General features: G+C 36.5%; 1 protein-coding gene across 5 annotated transcripts in view; it reads left to right on the top strand.

The window, feature by feature from the left end:
* The window catches only part of LOC131073169 (kinesin-like protein KIN-7C, mitochondrial), a 344,338-nt gene that overhangs the window by 282,378 nt on the left and 38,158 nt on the right, over nucleotides 1-23,802 (top strand). For 4 of the 5 annotated variants that reach the window (XM_058009568.2, XM_058009570.2, XM_058009567.2 and 1 more), the window contains 2 exons: nucleotides 14,772-15,530; nucleotides 15,913-15,993. In XM_058009568.2, coding sequence (XP_057865551.2) covers nucleotides 14,772-15,530; nucleotides 15,913-15,993 — 840 coding nt within the window. The remainder of the gene's footprint in view (nucleotides 1-14,771; nucleotides 15,531-15,912; nucleotides 15,994-23,802) is intronic. The other variant, XM_058009569.2, reaches the window with a different exon arrangement.

The following is a 23,802-nucleotide window of genomic DNA, read 5'->3' as shown; positions in this document are numbered from 1 at the left end:
TCATATTGATGAATCAACCTGTCTTGAGAAGCAATGGTCTCCTCTATGTCATGTTTTGTGACAAAGTGTAGAAACAACTTCTCTACCCTACCTGTAGAGGGCAACTTTTGTTGTTTATGATATGTACTGCTTAGGCACCATTGAAAGAGGTATAGATTGATTCTGTTAATGTATGAGCTTTTTCTCCATGATTTACAATATGTTCTTTTGCAGTTGATTGGGCAATCTTTGCTAGCTTTTCATCCTGTTTTCATTTAATTAGCAAATTAGGTAGTATTAACTTTTTGGATTGATTTAGCACTGTGTAACTTAAGTTGATTCTAAATAAGTAAGATCCACCACCAGAATTCTTTTGACTGATTATCTGCCACAGTGATGGTTTAATTGGTACTTACATATAGAAGTCTCTACAATTAGATCACATAATCTGTAATTGGCATAGATGTTTCATCGCATCATTCATCAATGCAAATTTTATATTCAACACCTTTTGATGTCCTCCACAAACTTTAATACTAAATATTTACCATTTTTTATCACTAAGGTCCCATGAGCATAAAGTGGGAGCATATGGTGAGTAAATATTGTTGTTTACCACTTTCGAATCAACCAAGATCTTGTAAGGTGAAGTGGGAGTACAAGGAAAGTGAATAATAATTTTATATATTTTATTCAAATAAATATTAATGCCCAAGAGATATAGCAATAGATTTCATAAACAACAAAAAACTTCACAAATATGCTGAATCTTGAAATAGGCAGCACATATATATGAATCAAATTCTGCTTCCACAATGTATTATTGCTCTATAAATACAAAATATTGGCTAATAAAACACAAAGAAGCTTTTAGTAGAAATACAATCTTTGTATGATATTTTCCTTAGGAAACCAAAAGGGTTTCGTCCTTTGATCTCTAAATCCAAGGGTTTCTATTCTTATATTTTGTAGTTGAAGGCTAAGACTGACAAAAATGGTACGAAAATTGGCAATTGTCTTCAAATGCACCGAAGCACCTCACTATGTAGCACAAGAGGACAAAAATTCCAATGGCCCATTTCCTCTTCAAAAATAAAAATTAGAATATTGATGAGATTCCCTTCCAAAAATAGCCCTGCCTTGTCATGAATGCCTTCTTAGACAAGATAGAAAGGAGTTTTGTGCCATTTTCAACAAATTATACCTCTTGCCATACGAATCTAATATTGCAGACTTGTTCCAATTGTCATTGATAGTTGAAGCTCAAAAACTTTTGTTGCTTCCTCAACTATGATAAAAGGTGAGGCTGGCATCTTTATGATATCTTGATGCATGAGATAGTGATCCTTGAGAAGTCTTCTACAAATTGCTCAGGCTCCTAAACGACAATATACTTGTTTGTTGCCTATTGTTTTTCTAATCATGAACTTCATATCTAAACTCTCATGGGGATGGTCCCATCTTTTCAGGGCTTAAAATCTCAATAGATGTTTCTTGGACACTGCTATAAACCATTGGAATATCTCTTTCAAATATTGAATCTTTGCATTCAACATACAATGTTGATTTCTAATTGTTTTTATTGAGAAAAACACTTTCCTAGTGTGAGAATTCATTTCTGCTACCATCAAAAGTAGGTGTATTCAATTCGTTCACCTTCTCTTTCAATTCCCTTTTGTTACCTTTTTGGTTACTATTCAAGCCTTTCCAGTGTTGGAAATTATTGTGATTGATGTTAAAGGAAAAGGCTAAAATATTAGAGGTTAGATTGTACACTATTATCAAGATTTTGTTGAGCAAAGAGATAATTACAATTGCATATATAATAGTTTATTATTCACATGGGCTGAGCCATGCCTAGCATCCTTTGGAGGAGATTAAAATTTGGAACAGAAGTTTTTATTGGTGTTGTTGACCCCTTCCTTGTGGCACCCAATTTTAGGTATTTTAAATTTGGAAAATAAATCAATAATAAATGGGATGACCCCATTCTTGAAGCCTACCCAATTATGGGAATTCTAATCACAAATAAATGTTTTTCAGAAGGGGCCGACCTCTCCTAGTTCTTGGCACCCACTCTTGTTGAATTGTTCAAGTTTATGACCATGGAATGCAAATGATTGATGAAGCATATAGCTTGTTGGGTGAAGTGAATAAAATCAAAAATGGCATATCTGGTACTAAGCATCCTATGCTTGATGATGTGTCTACCTATGAACAATTCTTGGAGCTTCCTAATCAGATGCATACTATGGTTATTATGAATTTACTTGATATGGGGCTATAGCTGATCCAAAGGAAGATCATGCCTTTGAATGGGCTGAAAAAGTACAAGTTTACCATTCAACTCCATGAAGATATACTGAAATCCTTTAGGGAACAAAAAGCAAGTTTTATGATGTTGAACAAGAGACCTCTTATTTCATATTCTCCATTCCATGTGCTTTTCATGATGACAGCATGCTAGAAAACAAGCACGTATAAGTGAGAAAGAGTTTCATACGCTTGTGGAAGAAAAACTTGAGGGACCTCAAAACCTCGAACAAAGATAGCATGGAAAAATTGGTGGGCATCTCTAGACATGTTAGAAACGCAGAGAAAAAACAATTTCAGATTGGTAGATTGCTAATAGTAAATAAGTATATTTTGGAGGTACAAGTAATCAAAATGAGCACAGTTTCATTGCCCAAAACAGGTCAGAGGTCTGATCTCCTGGTTTGAGGATGTTCAGAATACCAAAGAAAATTTTGCTGTTGTGCCAGAAGAATCACCACAGGAGACAATCGATGTTTCAAAGTAATTATTTTTAGATACAACTATTTTTAAAGGTTTGTTATTGTAAGGCTTCTTTCTTGAAAATCTATTTACAGTTTTGGGTATTTTTGGCTGAAATTTATTGGTAGATTTCCTTTTGAAGATCAGGTATTTGAATGTTTTTTTTTGTATTTGGAGCTTCCTTTGTTTGCAAGCAAGCTACTTTAAGCAGATAACTTCAGTAATTTTCTTTTGCATTTATCTGAAATAAATTGCATTGCATGATCATGCAAACTCTTGTAAACAGTTATAAGTGATTTATGCACTTAAATTTTAGTCAACAGTAACTTTTTTTCTACTTGCTGTTGAATCACTGTTCAAACTTCAAGGTACTTTTGTGTAGTTTTGTGCTTTGATTTGGTAAATTGAATAAAAGTCAGTGGTTATTATAGGCTTTGTATTGCAGTTTTCATTGATGTGGATATCATTACTTTGTATGCGAATTTCTATTATTGACAATTATTTGTCTTTGTTTCAACTCCAATCATTATGTTTACACTCTTTCTAGTGTTTCCTTCCTAGCCAAAAAACCTGTGTTCGGCAGTTGCTGGTTAGGTTAAATATGTTGGCCATAAAAAAAAAAATCTCACTTGCGTGTAGATCTGCCATTGTGGCCTTGTGCTCATACCTGAGAATCAAAAGATACGTAGTTTCTTTAGTTTGTTTACATTGCATGTTGAAAACCTAGAAGATTATTTTGTGCATATGGTAAAAATTCAAAGGTTGTTTCCATAATTAGTGTTTCAGGGTTTTAGTTTTATTTTTAGTTGCAAGGGAATGTTCCCTTCAAATTTGAAGAAAGGTTTATCATTATTTGCTGTTTCATTTTCTATTGTCTTGAAAGAGACAAAATAAAATTCTAACAGAAACAGCACCGAAATTAACCAAAACAATTACCGAAAGAGGAATTTGCAGAAACATATCAATAATGAGAATATCATATCAAAACACTCTAAATGCAGAAGATTACAGGGGATCAATGATTAAACAAGGCCAAAAACATCTTTATAAGAACCCCTTAGCAAAAAAATTTCCCAATTTCTCCCCACTGGACAATTTGTCATATAGTTTGCAAGCATGTGATAGTGCAAGAGTTTTGTTCAGAGTTATATGCTTTGATTTGGTAGAGTGATATTTTGTTTGTTTGCTTATTCAAGAGGTGTTTTGTATTATAATAAAGCTAACTATATTGTAGCATCATAAAACTCAAAATAACATCCAAACATAGATTGAGCACTCATTTACAATGACAATATTTTATTGGTGGAATAATTGAAATACAAATGATAAATTGCTGACCTCTGTATTGCAGAATCCAGTCAACAAGCTCTATACATTAACTCGGTCAAATCAACTATCAGAAATGTGTAAATGCTTCACATAATGTCACAGGAAACCCTCTGAACTCCCGCAAGGATTCAGGTGGCTAGGATGGCAGTATTGGTGGCCTGAAACACCTAAAGTTTGAACTGAAATGTACTGTTATAGGGTTGCGGCTGGTAGGGAGGAGTCTTGCACCACCCAGCAAAGGTAAATACTCAGGAAATATGCCTCCAAATGCCTACCAAACAGTCTCATGTCCCAACCAGGAAGATAAACTGCAAAGCCTCGCTTAGGATATCATTTTCACCCAACAAAACTGATTTGTTCTGTTAATGAAACGCTTTAATCTACTTGAAAATTCTATGCTTAGAACAAAAACTCTGCACTCAGCAATCAATATACAACACCTAGCAAGGAAATTCTTGTGCCCAACACAAAACGTGATATTAATGCCAGTAACAAGCACAACCAGCATAGATATAGTCAACTCTATTTATATGCTCAGGGAAACACCATAGCCTCTCCTTGGTTCCTAACAACGCTCCAAGAATAATAATGGTGACCCTTAGAAATAATATCTATTTGATCCCTGTCACTATAAACTAGTCTCCTAGAAATATGTAATGTCCCCATTTTTGCGCCTTCCAATTCTGATAAGGTTGGCCTGTTCCTGGAGGTTTCCAGTTTCTCAGAGAACATTTTAGAGCTGTCTAACACTTTTGGGGGTAATTTTGGGTAACTGGTCCGAGAATTTCTATTTTTAGCAAGTGCCAATTTCGACACCGTTGGTTACTTGGGAGTCTAGGTTGACTTACTATTTATAGTAACTGATACTTTTAGCAGTTGGTCGTAGTTTAGTCTCCTAGCTTCAACATGCAACATCTTCAATCACCAAGTCTTGTGTGTACCTTTAGAGCTCTTTTTCATCACTTTTGTTCACACTTACTAGTTATAGTAAGTCACAGAATGATCAATGGGTATCATGGCTATTTTTGGATAGTCAGCTATTGCAGAAGTTGATAGTGTCATGGCGATTGGAGTTTTATGGATATTATATTAAATAATGTTTGAATGATAATGTTAAATTAAATACCCCTGGGGTATAGACCGGTTGGTTGAGCCGTTGAAAGACACAAGCAATTGACGTAGGTTCAAACCTTGTCCCAGCCAAAAGAGTCGGTTTACCCATCCGCACCCAAGTGGGGTCTGTGGGTTCATGATGCAGAGGAGGAGTTAACAATATCCAAACACTCACAAAACACCAATTCCTCAATAGCCAAAACACCCCAAGGTGGTTTTCCCTCACAATCCTTCTTTACTCCTAGTAGCCCTCCAAAATGGGTTTTTGGAACTTAAATTTCTGTATGGACAACTTCAGACAAAGATAAAGACATTTTTGAGTACCCATTTGGCTCTTCTACAACATATCTGGAAATGAGTGTGTGTTACTTTGGAACATATGGCTAGAAAATTGACTGGTAATACTGCTACAAGGGCTTAAACTGACAATTTTCACTGTGAAATGCAACGAACTGTCATTCATAACTTTCACACCACACAAACATGAGGTCAATCGCTTTGGTCAGATTGTAGATAACATAGGTAAAGAATTTTACCCAAAGTTACATAAAGATCTAATGGTGGAAACAAAAGTTATGGCGTTTTTTGCAAAATGGGTAACCCTAGGCAGGGTTCAGACCTACACTCACCAAAATTGCAATATCTTGCACAAAACTTAATCAAATCACATGAAACCAACTCTTTAAGAACTTAGATTCATATTACTTTCACATACAATCAATGAGGAGTGGGATCTTATCAATACAGGGCCATACAATGGCTTGGAATAGAGCAGAATGTTAGGAAAATGCAGAAAACTAAATATATTTTATTCAATAACTTCTCAAAACTTTACATTCTACTTCTGCCCTACTCCTCACGACCTTTGATGAGGTATTTGAACATATTTAAACCCATTCCCAACCTTTGGTAATTGTCCAACCAACTTCCACATGACTTTTCAATTGATGACCTTTCATATTCTCAATTTTGACATTTTTTTTCAATATGACAATTTTGCAAGATTTCACAATATTTGACAACTTGACCCCACAATTATATAGAAACCTAATCAAATGACTCAAATACATTTGAAATGGTCTAAATATTCAAATTTTACAACATTGCCTATTGGAGGCATAAAATACACAAGGTGCTCCTACACCAGTTTAGCGCGTGGCCCAAAGGATTAGTCTCACCTTGCTATTTAATATGATAAGGTGATTGTATAAAGTTAGTTTATAATGTAAAAAAGTGACTATATAAAAGTTATTTTATAAAGTGACTTTTAATGGTGCTTTGGGAGACATGGATATTATAAAATATTAAAAGTCACTTTTAATTTAAAATTTACAAACTCTAATTAGGGTGTTGGGATGAAAGCATTATAAAAAGGTACTTGAGAGCTCATTTGAGATATGCTTGGTTTATTTTATTTCTCTCTGAGAAGCTTGAGACCTTTGGCTTTTATTTAAAGTTGGAGTTTCTTAGTGGTTTGGATAGAAACCCAAATCCATCTTTGGTATAAATTCATCTAAAATTCACCATTGTGCTTCATTATCAGATTGTTGGAGGTTTCAACTGGAAATCTCACTAAAGGGTTTGATGTGGCATATTCTATTTATTTCATTTTCAGAAAGCTACAGGAAAGAGACTTTGGATGCCATAGTTGATGAAATATTATATATTGGGTGTGGTTATTGCTGGAGATAAATAACTATGCATTGAAATTGTGTCTGGGCGCTAAGGGCCGTCAATTAGAATTCGTGAGGAAGACTTTGTGGAGTTATCTTGCAGACCAATATATTCCTAGCTGAGCGAGATCCTTCTCAGGCAGTGTGTTTAACTTCCAGATCTGAGATATTGAATTCGGGAGTCTGTATGTATGTATTTCTGAAGGTGTAGGGATGAGAAAGGTATGGAGGGTTAGCAACAAGCATAAATTCTATATACAAGCAAATTTGGATTTTAAAGGGGGAAGTGAGCCTTTTGGGGTCCGATTTGATGAGCTGCAATTCCAAATTGGTCACTAGCATTATTATGACTGCAACTCACTAGCATTATTATGACTGCAACTTCACTTATTGCATTGTTTAAGTGGAGCTGAAAGGGGTCATGGCACCTATAGTTGGATTTGGACAAAGGAACTTCCAATTTAACTCTCACATTTGGTTTGTAGTTTCCATTTGGAAAACGTTAGCAAATGCAACTATTGTTATGCGACACATTAAAATCAGAGGTCAGAAAATATGGAATTTAATTCTGTAATAAATTCCTTTCTTCTATGTATTTTCTAGCTTAATGATGAATTTTAAAGATATTACTTTAGTCTTATTTTTCTGCTATAAGGGATAGCAATTTATAATTCTGTTATTGCATAACTATTTGAAGAATTAAGACCCTTGTCCTTTTCAAGTTGCAAAATGTATTTGATGTTCAATCACTATTTACATTCCTAACCAGAGGAACTTGCCTAAGTATATATATTGAAAAAAATTGTTTTACTTGCAAACTATAACGATACATTCAAGAAAGAAAGCAAACCGTTTGACAGAATACCTAAGAGGCAGATTGGGTGAAAGAGGGAAAATTATTATAGCAAACAGGGTGGGATAGTACAAAATATTTGTCAAGCTCGAGACCAAGACGTTTGCATTTTTATTGGAAAAATCTTGCCACTAATAAATGGTCTTGCTTGCAAGATTTCACCATTTACGCACATTCAAAATCTCTAAACTTAGACTTTTCATGAATCTTTTGCAACTTAACCAAATAAACTTTAATTCTACTTCCAAATAAAACTCTTCCAATCAACTAAAAATCTCAACAATGAAGCACGAGCATAGTCTCTATATGAAACTATCAGCAATCAACCAGGGAAGATCTTTCACCACCATAGAGATATTCTTCAAGAGGGTTTTCATCCTCTGGAAGTCTAAGATGAACAAAGTTCAATCCCACAGAAACACAAAGGTTTAACAATAGGAAATAGACTAATCTACATATGTAAATGAGCTCTTTAAATCTCTTTTTATACTTTTTCTGCTGAACTTTCCAAAAGATGTCTTTAAATTCACTTTTAATAAAATAAACCCTTTTCTTCTCCAAAAGACCCTTTTATAAAAGAATAATTATATTTGATATGCAAGGTTCCCTTTTCATGCATCCATGATTTAAAACTTTTAATTCCCTTTCCAACGAGCTATTACACTAAGTTGCTTTTTAAATTATTATATAAAATTAAGCAACCTTAGAGAAATAATTAAATTAAAGCTCAATAATTCACTGAAGTTGCAGAAATCCCTAAACAACATTGGAATCAAAATTTGACTATACTGCAATGTGATATTGATGACGAATAATAAAAATTAGGGTCGGTTGGGTGACTTTCTATGAATAAACACTCTCTCCAAGAATCCTTGAGAACACACCAAAAGCTGGAATTCACTTTAGACAATGTGATAGGAGTCCTTAAGACTAATTGAGCTCACTACCAACAACAAACATCCTTGTAGAATAACCTACATGCTCCAAAAACCTTGGAGTTTCCCTCATCAAACACCAAGTTGTTTCATTCAAAATAGGAGGTAGACAAAAGCTTGCAAATTAGAGTAGCTAAAAATAGGGACATTATAATCCTATTTGAATTAAACAATAGAGTATGAATAAATAAAGGAAAGAAACCTCAAGTTTGTGGCACTCCTATAGAATAATGTTAGTAGCATGAGGATTAGCATCATAGAAATGAGACTTGAACTTGGGGCGGACTTGGCAAGGGTGACTCAACTCGAGACTCGAGACTCGGCAAAAAAACTTGGTGCAAACTTGGCAAGCGAAAAACCCAAGAAATTTAGAGATTTTTAAAGATTTAAAACTTGTTTCATGAATTATAGAGAAATCTGAAATTTTAAATATATTCGTGAATTATATATTTATACAACATTGCAACATAGTAGCATTCATCATAGCAACATAATAACATTTAAAAATCAAAATCTAGATTCTAAATCTAAAATCAATGAATCAATGATCATTCAAATTTCAATTTCATACATTCGTAGATATAATTCATTGAAACAATGAGTATCACTATCAAGTATCATATCATATATCAAAATATTTAAATAAGCAAAGGATGCAAGTTTCAACAAAATGAAAAGTTAAAGACTTAAATTATCATATCATACATCAAGATTCAATTATCATTGTATCGATGTATCATATAATATCAGAAGACTCAAAGTCTCAAACTTCAAAGTCAAAATGAAAACAAAGATTGTATGTTGCTGCCCCTAATCTTGATCCATATCAATGTCACTATCACTGTCACTATCAACCTAAGCCTCAAAGGTTGTATCATCCAACAGAACGCCAAGCAATCCTTGCGGTGTGTCGTCCTCATCAACCTGGGTGGTGTCTTCGGGATTAATATCCCACCGTAAAGGTGGAGTCTGCCGATACTCTAGAGTCTTACGATCCGCAAGTCGCAGAGCACTATGCACAGCCACTAACTTCTCCACTCATTTAGAGGTAAGCCTATTCCTCTTTACGGAGTGGATAAAGCTATATGTAGACCAATTCCTCTCTGCAGCAGAGGAACTAGCAACCTATAAGAGGAGACAAATGGCAAGTGTCCTCAACTCTGGTGCATCTGACCCATGCCATTGCCACCATCCCTCAGGGCTTTTTTGTGCCATTATTGCTCTATCCATCTTCGCCTCTGTTGTGCTAAAGTTTGGACCATCAAGGTTTGTGAAGGCAACCCATTGCTCATGAAGTCTACTAGAATCCTCAATTGAATACATCTTTTGAAGGGCCTTTATAATCCTACGTCTCACCTCGGCATCTTCACTGGGAGTGCACCTTCCAAGCCTAGGCTCATACCATTTAGGGTTTAGTGCAAAGGTTGCCATATGAAGTGGAGTGTTCATAGCATTCCACCGCATGAAAATTGGCTGAATGTACTCATATAAGTCCAACGTCTTATCATGAGCCAAAATTATCTCCTTCATCTTTTGAATCATGTTGTCAACAGTCTCATATATCTCTCCAAGGCTAGGAGAGTCTGTATCAGCATATCTAATGACATCTACAATAGGAGAGATGATGGAACAAACATATCTGCAATAAGAATAAGAAGAAAATGTTAAAATCAGAATTTTTTTAATTAAAATCAGAAATTTAAAAATTGAAAAATTTAAAAATGGAAAGAAATTTCTGATTTTTAATTAAATATGAGAATCAACATGTCTTACCTCACAATGGACCACCAATCGTCATCAAGGATCCATTGTTTTATGGATTTTACTTCAAGAGTGTTTGCAGTAGGCCATCTATTCCACTCTAAATTCACTACCATCATCTGTAGAGCATCATGCACCTCAACCATCCTCTCTAACAAAATGTAGTAACTAGCATATCTTGTCTCTACAAGTTTGAGAAATTCCTTCTTTGAAAATGTCTTGAAGAGCAAGTGAGGTGTGGTGGTTGCAAATGAACATTTGAATATCTCTACCTTGTGTCACCACTTCCTTTACCCAATCCAATTTCCCCATGTCTTTCAATGCATGAACACAACATGGAGTCCAAAAGATGTACTTGTAAGCACCCTCCACCATCAAACCAGCCAATTTGCACACACATGTTGAATCAATGATCACCTAAACAACATTTGAGGGCCCAACCTCCTCTATGGCCTCTCTCAAAATGCTAAACTGAAAATCTGCATCCTTGTGTTTCCCTGAACAATCAACGATTCTAAGAAAATAAGAGTCTGCTGTGCATGTGACCATGATGTTGATGAGTGACCGATGACTAATATCGGTCCACCCATCCTTCACAATGGAACAACCACTCTTCATCCAGGTATGCCTCATAATCACCAAACTCACCTTTGAATATGCCTTGTGAAGGAGGGCAGTGCATATTTTATGATCTCCAGGGGGTTCAAATTAGGGACCAATATTACTTTCGTCTTTGATAATTTTCTTGAAGTAAGGAGAATGGGCCACATGAAATGGGATGGCATGGGCATAAAAGAAATCAGCAATGGAACTCTCTATCAATTCTCATGCCTACACATTGAACAAATTTGTAACTGACCCTAGCTACTCACTATTACTAGCCTTCCTCTTTCCTTTTTCATTTTTTTTGGCTTCCACACTATGAACGACACTACCACTAGATCACATAGGGTGAACACTATGAGTAGATGGTTGTGAGGGCTGAGGCATTACGAAGGGCAAACCTTTAGACTTGCATTCAACCTCCATGTGTAATCTATAACACTCTTAACTTTGCATCATCCTTTAGATTTTTATAATATTTAACTCATTTTTCCTGTAACACCCAAGAAATGAGACCACACCCTTGTGTAGCTCCCTCTAATTTCACCTTCGCATACTAGACAATTATACACCCTACTTCCACCCGAATTTTTATTTTTGACATCTGCTGGATGAACAAGGCAAAGTAGAGGTTTTTTAGGGTTAAAAGGGCCTTGTGCAAATGGTTTTAAGACTATTGAATGGATTTCAAATTTGTTAGGTTCATGTTTTGATTCACTCCCAACACTTCCACTACCACCCCCAATTGCAACTTCTTCCCCTTGCCATTCTTCATGACTACCATCACTGTACTGTTGTTGCTCATGTTTAATGAGCACTCTGCTATATAATGCAAGCTCAAAATTCTGAAAGAATAAAAAAAAATTAGACTTTTTTTCTTGAAACTATGAAAAAAAAATTAAAAATGTAAAACAAAACCAAATGTGGAAGCATGGACTTACCTTCAATGCTCCACATCTGAAATTCAAATCCTTTAAATAGCCTTGTTTTTGCCTCTTTTTAAATTTTATTCTCTTCTTCAAACCCTTCTTTCTTGCTCTCTTGAAAAAGATTTAAGAAAATCTGAAAATGACTTTTTTATCAAAAAAATTTAAAGTATTTTAAACTATATGAATTTCATGGTATAAATAATAAATATTAAATAATGGAAGGTAAAAAAAACCGTAGACCTCAATGCATTGTCTTATTGAAAGACGAGAGAGCAAAGATACAAAAATACCTAGGTGTTGGACTAAAACGTGAAATAAAACACGAATCCTCAATGCTCATCGATGCAAGTAAATGGATTGTTGTCTAGTGGGGCCTGACCGATAAACCGAAATTATTCCCCAACACAAATACTAGGGCATTCACTAGCTGGTATTGTCCTCTAGGGCAGATCAACGTCTACGATTTGCCTAGCTTGGTTGAAAAAAATGTGATTGGTTGCTTCCCTACGAGATAGAATTGCTTCATCGAGTTCGCTCGGATAGAAACGCTTTAGATATCCATATTTAGGTTTATGGTTTTAATATTAAAAATAGATTTTATAAAAAAGTCATGTTTTTTATCCCTCCTACCGCTGGAAACAGTTGTCCGTCCCGAGACGGTTGGGGAACAACTTGGTCGTCCCCAGCCTTTCGGGAGACGGTCAATGGTCTTCGACCAAATAGTTGACCATTTTCGCATTTCCAAAAATTTTGCTTGATCGGGGATGGCTTGGAAATGTTTCCGGCCGTCCCCCCGTACTCAAAACCATTTCCGTTTCTAAAAAGTGTGACTTTAGGGTGAAACGCGTTTCCGGGTAACACTGAATAGAAGCTAATTTCATCACATACACAAGTATACATCAATCACATAAGTATAAACGCAAATTGTAGTTAAAGGAAATAGAACACTTAGATATATAAATATTGTCAAATGTTTACGAAACTCATGGAATATGAAATCCATGACATCAAATGTTCCAAACAAATATCAAAACAATAGCTAGAATTCTATAGCTCAAAGGAGCTTGCATCCCTCCTACAAAGGCATCTAAGGTAGATTGTGGATGATGTAGCAAGCATAATATTTTTTTAGCCATGTATATGCAAAGAGTTGCAACAAGGGATATGTGTTATGTAGATTTTTATGATCACGATTCATCATTGGCCTATTACTTGCTTATACTTATAGTTTGGTGGGGGTTTGGAGGCAACACCAAAACAAGGTTGAGGGTAGCACCCCTCACAAGATTCTAAGGGTGAGAGAGAGAGAGAGGTAGAGAGATGGGCCTAGATCTTGGGGAAGAGAGGAGAGACTGGGATATAGGTAGAGAGAGGGGATATAGGAAGAGTGATAGGGAGAGAGATAGGTCTAGAGTTCAGGGCAAATAAAGTGAGTTGGATAGAGAGAGCGATAGAATGCTAATAGGAGCCTATTGATTATTGAAATTTGACCAAGCCTGAAAATTTATAAGATCTTCTAAAATCTAGAATTTGCATTATAACTCCTAGAGATCAGAAACCACTCTCAAACATCCTACCAATATATAAGAAAGGAAAAAGACAAAGGGAAATGTAAATCCTACCAATATATAAGAAAGGAAAAAGACAAAGGCAAATGTAAGTTACATTTCCCTTTGTCTTTTTCCTTTCATATATTATAAGTTATATTTCATGTATATATTCTAATGAAGAGAATGAGACTGACTTGAAGACAAAGATGGGGAGTTACATGTTATATTTCATGTATATTCTGGGGGCATGTCATAAACCAAAAAAAAAGCATTTAAATTTTGAGATTTATAAAAAAAACGAGCTTGGTTGAGTCCAAGTCACAGGACTCACTCAGACTCGGTTGAGTTCAAGTCCAAGCCACCAAGACTTGCCGAGGGTGACTTGACCTGAGACTCACCCAATCTAGGTGAGTTAAGGTGAGCCTCAGAAATCTATTTTTAGCATCTGTAGGTTACACCCATGACTATAATAGACTCCAATCGTAATGGTTAGAAGACAATAGCCAATGCACCATATGAACTTTATCTAGTAAAAACTCAAGCAACTCAACATTAGGATACTTAGGCACAATATCAATATACAAATCCAAGAGGCTTTGCTCAGATGAAAACAAATGTCCGAGAAGTCGGAATATATATTAGACTGAATATTAATCTCAGAAGTTTCAAGGCTGGCTGTTTTTATGCCTGCATTTAGGAATCTAAATCATTTAAAAAATATATATGTATGTCAGTGGCACAAAAATGTTGAACTTTTTCTTTTCCATCTGTAATTACTCCCCTCTTTCCAGCCGAGCATAAATTGACCTCTTCATCAACAGATTTAAGTTTGCAATGACCTGTATTAGATGGTTATGGAAATTTGGAAATCAGCAAAAAGATAGTAAAGTAAATATTATCATTTCCTTTGAAATAAGTAATTATACAAAATAATATGCTGATATAAAATTGCAGTTTACTCTGTAAGTTCATGTAAGAAAGCATAAAGTTGTAAACCTTGGTTTCAGTAGTCTTTTGATTATATCATTTGTGTATAAGAAAAATATGAAGTGAACCATTTTGGTAAATCTGAAGAAATGAAATCTTTCAAGAATGTCAAAATCGTGAAATCGTCAAGTATTCCCTCTATGACTGCTGTTCAAATAAATATCTGTGTGTGATCCCCTACTATTCGTGATTCCATAGTGGTAATAACAAATATATGATGAGTTTGTCTTAACATAAAAGTCTCGTGTAAGACACTGATAAAAGTGATTTTGATATTTGTACAGGCAGTTGAAATTGAGAAATTGAAACAAGAGAAGGTTCAACTTATTGAAGAAAAGGGTGGGCTAGAAATACAATGCCAAAAATTGGCTGAAGAAGCATCATATGCAAAGGAATTGGCATCGGCAGCTGCTGTGGAGCTTAAGAGCTTGGCAGAAGATTTCACTCAACTTTCCTTCCAGAATACAGAACTTACAAAAGAACTAGAAACAAGGCAAAGAATGGAATTTTATAGAGGATCAAGCAAGCCAGCTATAGGTAATGGGCATTTTAAATATTATGAAAATAAGATTGAGCAGGTGAAGCCCATACAAAAGAAAAGATCAATTGGAGGAAATGAATTTCTAAATGACAACATCAATGACATAGAATCATGGAATCTTGATTCAGAAGACATCAAGATGGAATTGTATATAAGGAAAGAGAGAGAAGCTGCTCTAGAAGCCATTTTAGCAGAGAAAGGACAGGCAGAAGTAGAAATGCAGAAAACAATTGATGACTTGAAAAAGAAGGAGGCAGATCTGGAGAATGATTTGGCAGGGATGTGGGTTCTTGTTGCCAACTTAAAGATGGAAAATGAGGCTCATAAAAATGTCAAACATGGGACACAAAATATAAATAATGATGAGAGTTTTGAATCTGAAGGAGATAAAATGGAAAACAAAGAAAATGAAAAGGACAAGGAAACTATGAAAGAACTTGCTACTTGTCTTGAAAATGAAAAGAGACAGGGCAGGTTGGATAAGCATATAGCTACGTTGAAGGTAATGCTCCTAAATGTTCATCATTATTAGAACTTGTTTTAAACTATTATTAGACCATTGCCACAATTGTTAACAGAATCATCTCCACACTTTTCTTGTCAGCAATACTAGCAATTAATGAGACTGTAATTGTCTAACCTACTCCAAGATTTTATGCTAACTTGTTTACCACATATAGGATTTGAAGTTTTAAAATGTATTTACTTATAAAGTGATTATAGATTAAGTAATTTTTTTTATTATATGATGATTATCATTCTTGAATAAATCTTCTCTAAGCATTGGCATAAAATATTAAGCTGATAACATGATAAAAAACAAAATACAAACTATCCTTACATTTTATGTGAGATGACTGTTGAACAGTGTACTTGTATTGCAGAGTGAAGATTTGGAAGGATTAGAACTTTCAGCCATCCATGACCTCCATGCTGATACATTGACCAAGCTATGTGAGCCAAAGGTCTCTATCTCTATCTGTCTCTGTCTCTGTCTCGCTGTCTATCTCTCTCTCACACACATACACACTCACACACACACACACACACACACTTCTTTCTTCCCTCTTCCTCCCTCTCCCTCCTCTTCTTTCCTCCCTTCCTCCCCCTCTCTCACTCTCTCCCACTTCTCCTCTTCCTCTCTCACACTCTTGCTCCCAACCCACCTTCTCTCCCTCTGCCTTCCTCTTCCTCATAATTCCTCCACCTCTCCTTCGTCATCCTTTCATCTGACCTCTCTATTTATTGAATAAAAGTAACTGGAAAAACCTGTCATGCATAGTAATGTGAAAACAGAGTTGATTTTTAAGCTTAAGGTAGATAGCATGCATCTCTTTGATCCATGATTACCCCTTGTGGAAAAAGGGAGACTCTTTTCATTTTACATAAACTGAACCTGCTCAATCCATTTATACCATGGTCTTGAGATAAATAATAGTGTCATTTAATTAATTTTGTATTCAACCTTATCTTTTTACTTATATAAAGAATGGCTCCATATAAATATTTCTATGTATTTACTTTCCACATAATGTTTTGTAATTTATTAAGACATAACTAGAAAAACAGTTTATTTTGTTTGTGATCAAAATCATCTCCTGTCAATTCAGGATTAAGAATGTCTTTTAGAAACACGTTTTTCAGTTTTATGTGCTTTCCTACAATTAATTCTACTAGTTTAAGTATTTGCATCTCAAGACATTGGCAACGATCATTTCCCTCTTCCATCTCATCATCAGACCTAGATTCTTGGATAGCAGTCTGGTTAAATATTTCAGTTATTCTTTTATGTGATAGCATTTTTAGAAAGAAGAAAGAAATAACTTATGTTAATATCGGCAAATTCCCAAATCGAAGTCAATGTAACTTAAGAAGTGCATCTAGTCACAAGACACAAGTGCGAGGGTGTAATATGCCCCTTAGTTTTTTTTTATTTTTAACACAACAAGATTCACCCGTTAAGGTTAGAATAATCAAACTTGTGCAGAAAGGAAATGCTGAAAGTATCCCTTTCACTTTCTGATCACCGAGAGCCCAATATGGGAGGGTGAGAGCATACGGTGTCAAGGGGATCGTTAGCTCAAATAACTGCTGGAAATGAAATCTCAAATACAATACTGGGCGGCAAGCCAGCCCCTTCCGCTTATCCAACAAGTGTAAGAACTTCTACAGCAGTATGGCGATGCAACCAGCCAATTAGAAGATTACAAACTGAAAGAACAACAATCACTCGACCGCTTATGCAACGGGAGGACTAGAAATGAAATAGAAATCAACTCCACCGCTTATTCAGCGGGAGGATTGAAAATGAGATTACAATCAACTCAACCACTTATTCAGCAAGAGGACACTGTTACAATAGATAAGAAGGCGGCAAGCCAGCCTCTTCCACTTATGTAGTGGGCCAAAGAACAACAATCCAAGTATATAGTTGTTAGTACTACTAATCAGCTTTACAATGCAAACATGGATTACAAAATAACTAGAATCATTGTCGAAACTAGGCGGCAAGGCCAGCCTCTTCCACTTATGCAGTGGGACTAAGAGAGTTCAAATAAATTGTTGTTAGTACTACTAACCAGCATTACAATATGATTCATCATGGATATTCAAATGCCAAAACCCAAACTAACAGTTGCAACTTATTACCAAGACTCTTCACACCACACCAATAGACCCGCACACCTGAAAGCCAGCTTCAACCCCAAAAAAACTAATTCTGATATGAATGAACAGCAGGCTGGAAATACAGACCAGCAACATCAAAATCCTCACAAACACTTCTAAATCACTCCCCGCACACTCAAATTATCTCTAAACACGCTCCACAAGCCCTAGGCTTAAAGCGACTAAGGCTATACTAAGAAAATGGCACCAACAAATCAGAATCAGCATAACACACAACCCCAAACACCTCCCAGCAAAGACGCCTACAGCTGAAAGGTTCGACTTGCTATATAAAATCCAATACTCCAAGATATTCAATAAAAACTTACAGGATGAATCGCCCAAGGTATAGGAAATGAATGAGCAAGTACCCAAAATGATCTGACACATGAACTGAGAGTTATGAACTAAAACATGCTACTACCACACCAAAACCAGCAAACTGAAAATCCACACACAACACTCCAAAATCAAAAAACTAATACATAAATCTGCAACATTATCTTCAATCCACTCCTCTGAATGAAGAGCAGTCTTTGGCTCGACTAGTTGTTGTATTGCAAGAAAGAAATCAAGCTATGGATAGGAGGTAAGTGTTCCCCGAAGCTTTCACTCTGCATTTCGGCAACATTTCATTATAAAAAATTCTTGGATAACCAAAACAAGAGCCCAACACTCTTATTTATAACTTTTTTCCCCAAGTTGAACTTCTCCTCCCTCCAATATGGGATTAAACAATGGCATTCAAATTTCCTTTAATTTACATTTCATTTCCTTCCTTCACCAAATCGCCCAAGTAATAAAATATTTCATTTAGCAACAAATGTATTTCTCCCTTAAGTGGCCACTCAAATAATCAATCACCAAATATATAATGTAAAGTCATAATCTTCTTTTTTTTTAATGAAAAATACCTCCATGGGCGTCCAGACTTAGGTTATAAGTTGATAATTTAAATATCAAATCGGCCCCCTTTATGTCATACACAAGTTACGCCTAGGCCAAGGGAAAATAATAAAGTATTAAAAAATACTTTTGCTTCCAAATACTGAATATTGCCAAAATGAGCTAAGGCCAAGGCATTGAACTACATTGCCGAAAATAATCATCTGAGTTCGAACATAGGAGCCTGTCAAAAATAACCACTGAGCTAAGTTGCAGAACCCCTACCAAAAATAGCACCACTAAAAATAGCATACTACTAAAAATAGTGAGTGTTTCCAAAGTGATTTTAACCACATTCTGACTAGTTGCCGAACTTACTAAAAATAGTAAGTCCTGAAAAGGTCTTTAGATTGATTTGCATGCTATACCATCGTGAAACTCTCAGAAAACCCAGAAAAACCCAGAGAAATTAGCTGCTTCCACCACCACTTACTAAAAATAGTAAGTCGGTCAAACTCCATTTATTGCTATGCATGTACCCCCATTGCGAAGCTTTCTGAAAACCCAGAAGGAATCCGGAATCGGTACTGTAAAATTCCAACATGCAAGCCACCAAAACTGCCAAAGCATCCTCCTAGAAAATAGGAAACTCTAATTTCTGCCTCTGATTGGCCAACAGGTCTCGGAATTGGCCAACAATCCCCAAAACAAACTAGAGTGGAAAAGGGGACATTACACAAGGTACCAGGTTATGAAAAATGAATAAACACTGAGTACTCAATAAATGTAAACATAGCATGAGGGTAAACTTAAATCAGCGATAGGAACTAAGTACAAGTAACAAGAAACCTATTAGGGGAGAGATCCTCAATGAAATGTGGAGCTGATGAAGGTGAAGCACAGGAAACAATGATAAGTGACCAGCAAATGCATATGTTTCAAGAAAGTCTCGGGTCAAAGGAATCAGAGAATAAATTTATTATAGCTAGGGTTAGTATGGCATGACCTCCCAAGGAATGGATCATGAATATTTTAGTGGATCAAGATAAATCTTCCTGAGCTCATTCCACAAAGAAAATGTAAAACACCATTGGGTGCACAGATGAGCATAGATTTAGTCAAGGAAATGACTTGCTTGAGTTAGAATTTAATTGGGTTTAAAATAAGTCATACCTAATTAGGAATAGATAAAAAATTCTTGCCAAGGTTGCTATCTATAGCAACTTGGAAATAGCTTTTATGGTAAATCTTATCTTACCTAAGAAGATAAATGGGATATACTTACTATGTTCTCAGGGGTGATGTTTTAAGATTTTTATAACATTTTGGGTCAGATTTCCATAGTTGACAACCTAGGAATGGATTCCAAAGGGCATCCCCACAAACTTTTTTTTCCAAATTAAATAATGAATTATGTGAAAAAGACCCCCTTGTGCCTAGGCACAACTTAAAACACTTTTAAATATATAATTATACTTAGTTGACTCTTTAATATTTCCTCCTTAGGACAACTTAAGTTATAATTATTTAATTAATTAAATAAGTTGCTCAAGTTGCAAAAAGCATCGAAATGAGACAAATATGAAATTCTAATCATACCAATGTGTCACTGGGGACTTAGGATGATAAACTGAAACAACTTGACGATTGTCTAAAAGTAGCATGCTTCTCCAAGAAGTTTGGAGAGCTCCCAAAAGAGTATAATTGCATTTTGAAAGCACTGTGAGGCTCAACAAAATCATCTAAACTCACTACCATGAACAACACCACTACTTGACTAATCTTTAGCCTACAAGAAAACTCTGAAAGTGGACTAATTGTTCACAAACCAATTCTTCTTGAAAAGGGAACATTACAATGTCCAATTTTTTTTTTTAAAAATAGGGCAGTTTGTTACAGTATGGCTATGTATGATGCTTGCACATAAATAGGGATAAAGAGATAAGCATGCATAGATTGTATTAAGGTACATATTGTATTTCAAAATACATGTGGCTTGTAGTTCACTTTAAGCAAGGTTGTGCTATAATTGTGCAATGCTAGGGGATAGGTGCATATATAGTCCTAATTATATACTTTGGTATGCATTGTGAGATATTGTATTATTGAGCAATATGCTATGAACTATTGTTCTATGCAAATACTCTTGCAAGTCAATTGTATTTGCTTTTCATATTAATTGTTGGTTTGCACATGGGTAGTTAGGTTCAACCACAATTTATAGAACAAAGAGAAAAGTAGAGGGTGAAGAATTCAGTGTGCTTCTGGTGAGACAAGAAAGTATGCCAATATGTGTGAGATCTTAAGTGCTTAGCCTTAGATCATTGCGTGCATAGTGTAAATGGCTAACAATGTAGCTCTCAACGAGTGTTTGTCATAAATATCTACCACACTTAGAGAGAATCCAATAAATAATTCAAAAGTTACAAACTAGAAAAGGTTGTCTAAGTAGTTTTTATTGCTTTGGCAGAGATAGATAAAAAAGTTATCATTAATAGTGATATATTGAAAACCATTTTTTAAAAATATTTATGTTATAGGTCATCAAAAGAGTTGAATGTAGAGAGGGAAACTCGAGTCATTCTAAACAAAAGGCAACTACTTGAAATTTCCAAGTAACTACAAAACAAAGAAACGGGACTCAGACTCGGCTCGGACTCGGCAAGGCCAGCTCGGACTCAGACCCAGGACTCGGCGTCAGACTCGGCTGGACTCGGGAAAGTGAAAAACTCAAGAAATTTATAGATTTTTTAAGATTTAAAACTTGTTTCAGGCACCCTTTATTGAATACACCTTAAAGACACAATAACATCATCAAACTCGGCTCATTTGATTACATACACAAGTATACATCAATCACATAAGCATAAACGCAAATTGTAGCTGAAGGAAATAACAAACATAGATATATAAATATTGTCAAATGTATACAATATTACAAAACTCATGGAATAAAAAATCCATGTCATCATATGATCATCATCAAATGTTTCATACAAATACCAAAGGTAAATACAACTACAAGCCTATGGCTCAGAGGAGCCTGGACCCTCCGGCCCCCTGCGAAGGCATCTAAGGTAGGTCCTGGATGATTCGACAACCATAGCCTCTCCCCATGACACCATGCCATGCTCACCAACATCAGGAACATCTGTGTCACTATCTGCCTCTGAATCTCCTGTCTGTGCTCATGTTCTCCGCTCCTCCTCTACCATGGCTATAGTATTAGCCTCTATATCTACTTGGTTGATCCAATTAGTGTCAGACTCGGAGCTTAAATTTTCCCTACTTCTATCGACGCAGTTTCCCCCCATATTTTTCGACGGGGGTTTGGGGGCAGCACCCCTTGCGCGCTCCCTATTGCGATACAGGGCGGGGCGAGGGGCAGCGCCCCGCAAGGCCAAAAAAACTTATTATTTAATAAAGTTGTCGGGTGTTATTTTTCTATTGGCTGACATGTTGTAACCCTAATTTTTCTCATTCTGAGGCAAAGGTTGTAGTGAACAAAGATGATACCATTCATTTAAAAAAAACTTTTTAAAATGTATTCTTTTTGTCATTTTACTAACCCAGCCAGTAGCCGAGTGTGGCGAGTTTGAGCCAAACTCGCCAACTCGGCGAGTCTTCTCGCCAGACTCGGACAAGTCTGAGTCCGAGTCCCAAAGACTCGGCGAGCATGACTCGGACTCGAACTCAGACTTGGCGAGTCCGGGCGAGTCCCGTTTCTATGCTACAAAAAGGTTGAGTTTCCAATGATTGCATGATGTTTGCCCTCTAGGTGAACAGTTTAATGCATGTAGACAGAATACATAGCAAAGAACAGTAATGCCATAGATTTCAGATAAACACATTCATAATATATTGTCACACAATGTATATCAATTGCTAGCCAACAGAAAAGATACCATTCCATTCCTCATCGTAATAATGACAAGTTACATCACATGGTATATAAAGGTACTGAGGGGATGCGAGGGACAACTGTCGCACCCATAACTACCTACCCTCGGTTACATCACTAAACAAAGTACTTCCTAATTGCTTAATTACTTATTATTCCCATACGTACAATATGCCGCCAACATCACCCCCCCAAAAAAACAAGCTCATCTCCTAAAGATTGAAAACAAAATGGGATGATCAACAAAAAAAGAAATCATGACTGAGAATGGGGTTGAGGAAGCGTCCCAAGTTCCTATCTTCGTTTTATCGGTATTGGAGTACCAGTCGATGGCTACCCCTCATAGGGTGGCGGGGAACTGCACCACCCATTCAGCCTTGTCGGCCACTCCATTGGCCGACCAAATCGTTTCACATGTACGACAATGCCGTACAGGATCTTCCTTCCCATCTCTAGTGAATTTAGGCAACTTCTGCTCGTTCGCCATTACGCTCCTTGGCTGCAGCCCAGTCTACCCTCCAAAACTTGACCCTCCAGGAACTAGTCCTCCAGAAGGTGCTTCACCGAGATTTGGTACGTTGGGTCCCACCAGGTTACTCTGACTACCAGGGTGTGATGAGCCTGAACCAAACAGATTGCTTCTACTACCATGTCCTTGTGTCCTCTCGACGCCTTCAATCGCACCGGTATCTTCCACCTCTTTGTTCTCGGTCTCGGTCTCCTCTTCTCTTCTGATCTCAGCACCTCTAAATGGCGTGTACGGCTCTACCATACTCTCATCGCCAATCTCTTCCAACATGAGGGAAAGGTCCCCCAACTGCTTTCTAGCGGTTTCTATTAACACAGAAACTTGGCCTTCGCCACTCGAGCCATCATTGCCATTCCCGCTTCCTTCTTCAGCAAGTTTCTTCAGCCGTCTCCGACATTCAGCTTATTGCTCCAACCTTAGTGCCCTCGTTGCTGCCTCGTGCCCGTCTTCTTCTTGTCCCTTCGGCACATGGTTTTAGTCCTTATTTAGCATCACAGGCATCAATTCCTTCGTTCTGTGAGATTGAAGGTTCGTCGGCGGCTTTCGTCACGTTCTTCCTCCTCGCACCGACTCCTCTCTTCAAACTGATGTAAGATTTGTTGTCGTCGGTTCTCACGGTATGTTTCCTCTCGATGGTTTTGAAGGGCAAGGAAAGCTTGTGCCAAGAGGTTGGGCAGGCTGTTCATCAACTAGTTCACCGCGAGGCTCACTCCGAAGGAAGTCCACACAACACTCTCAGGAACGTCTTCTCGTGCTGCTTCCCTTAGTATGTGAGTTTCAATGGACGCTTGC

The sequence above is a fragment of the Cryptomeria japonica genome, chromosome 1 (assembly GCF_030272615.1).
Source record: "Cryptomeria japonica chromosome 1, Sugi_1.0, whole genome shotgun sequence".
Lineage (NCBI taxonomy): Eukaryota > Viridiplantae > Streptophyta > Pinopsida > Cupressales > Cupressaceae > Cryptomeria > Cryptomeria japonica.
This window is presented reverse-complemented; position numbering and strand designations above follow the sequence as displayed.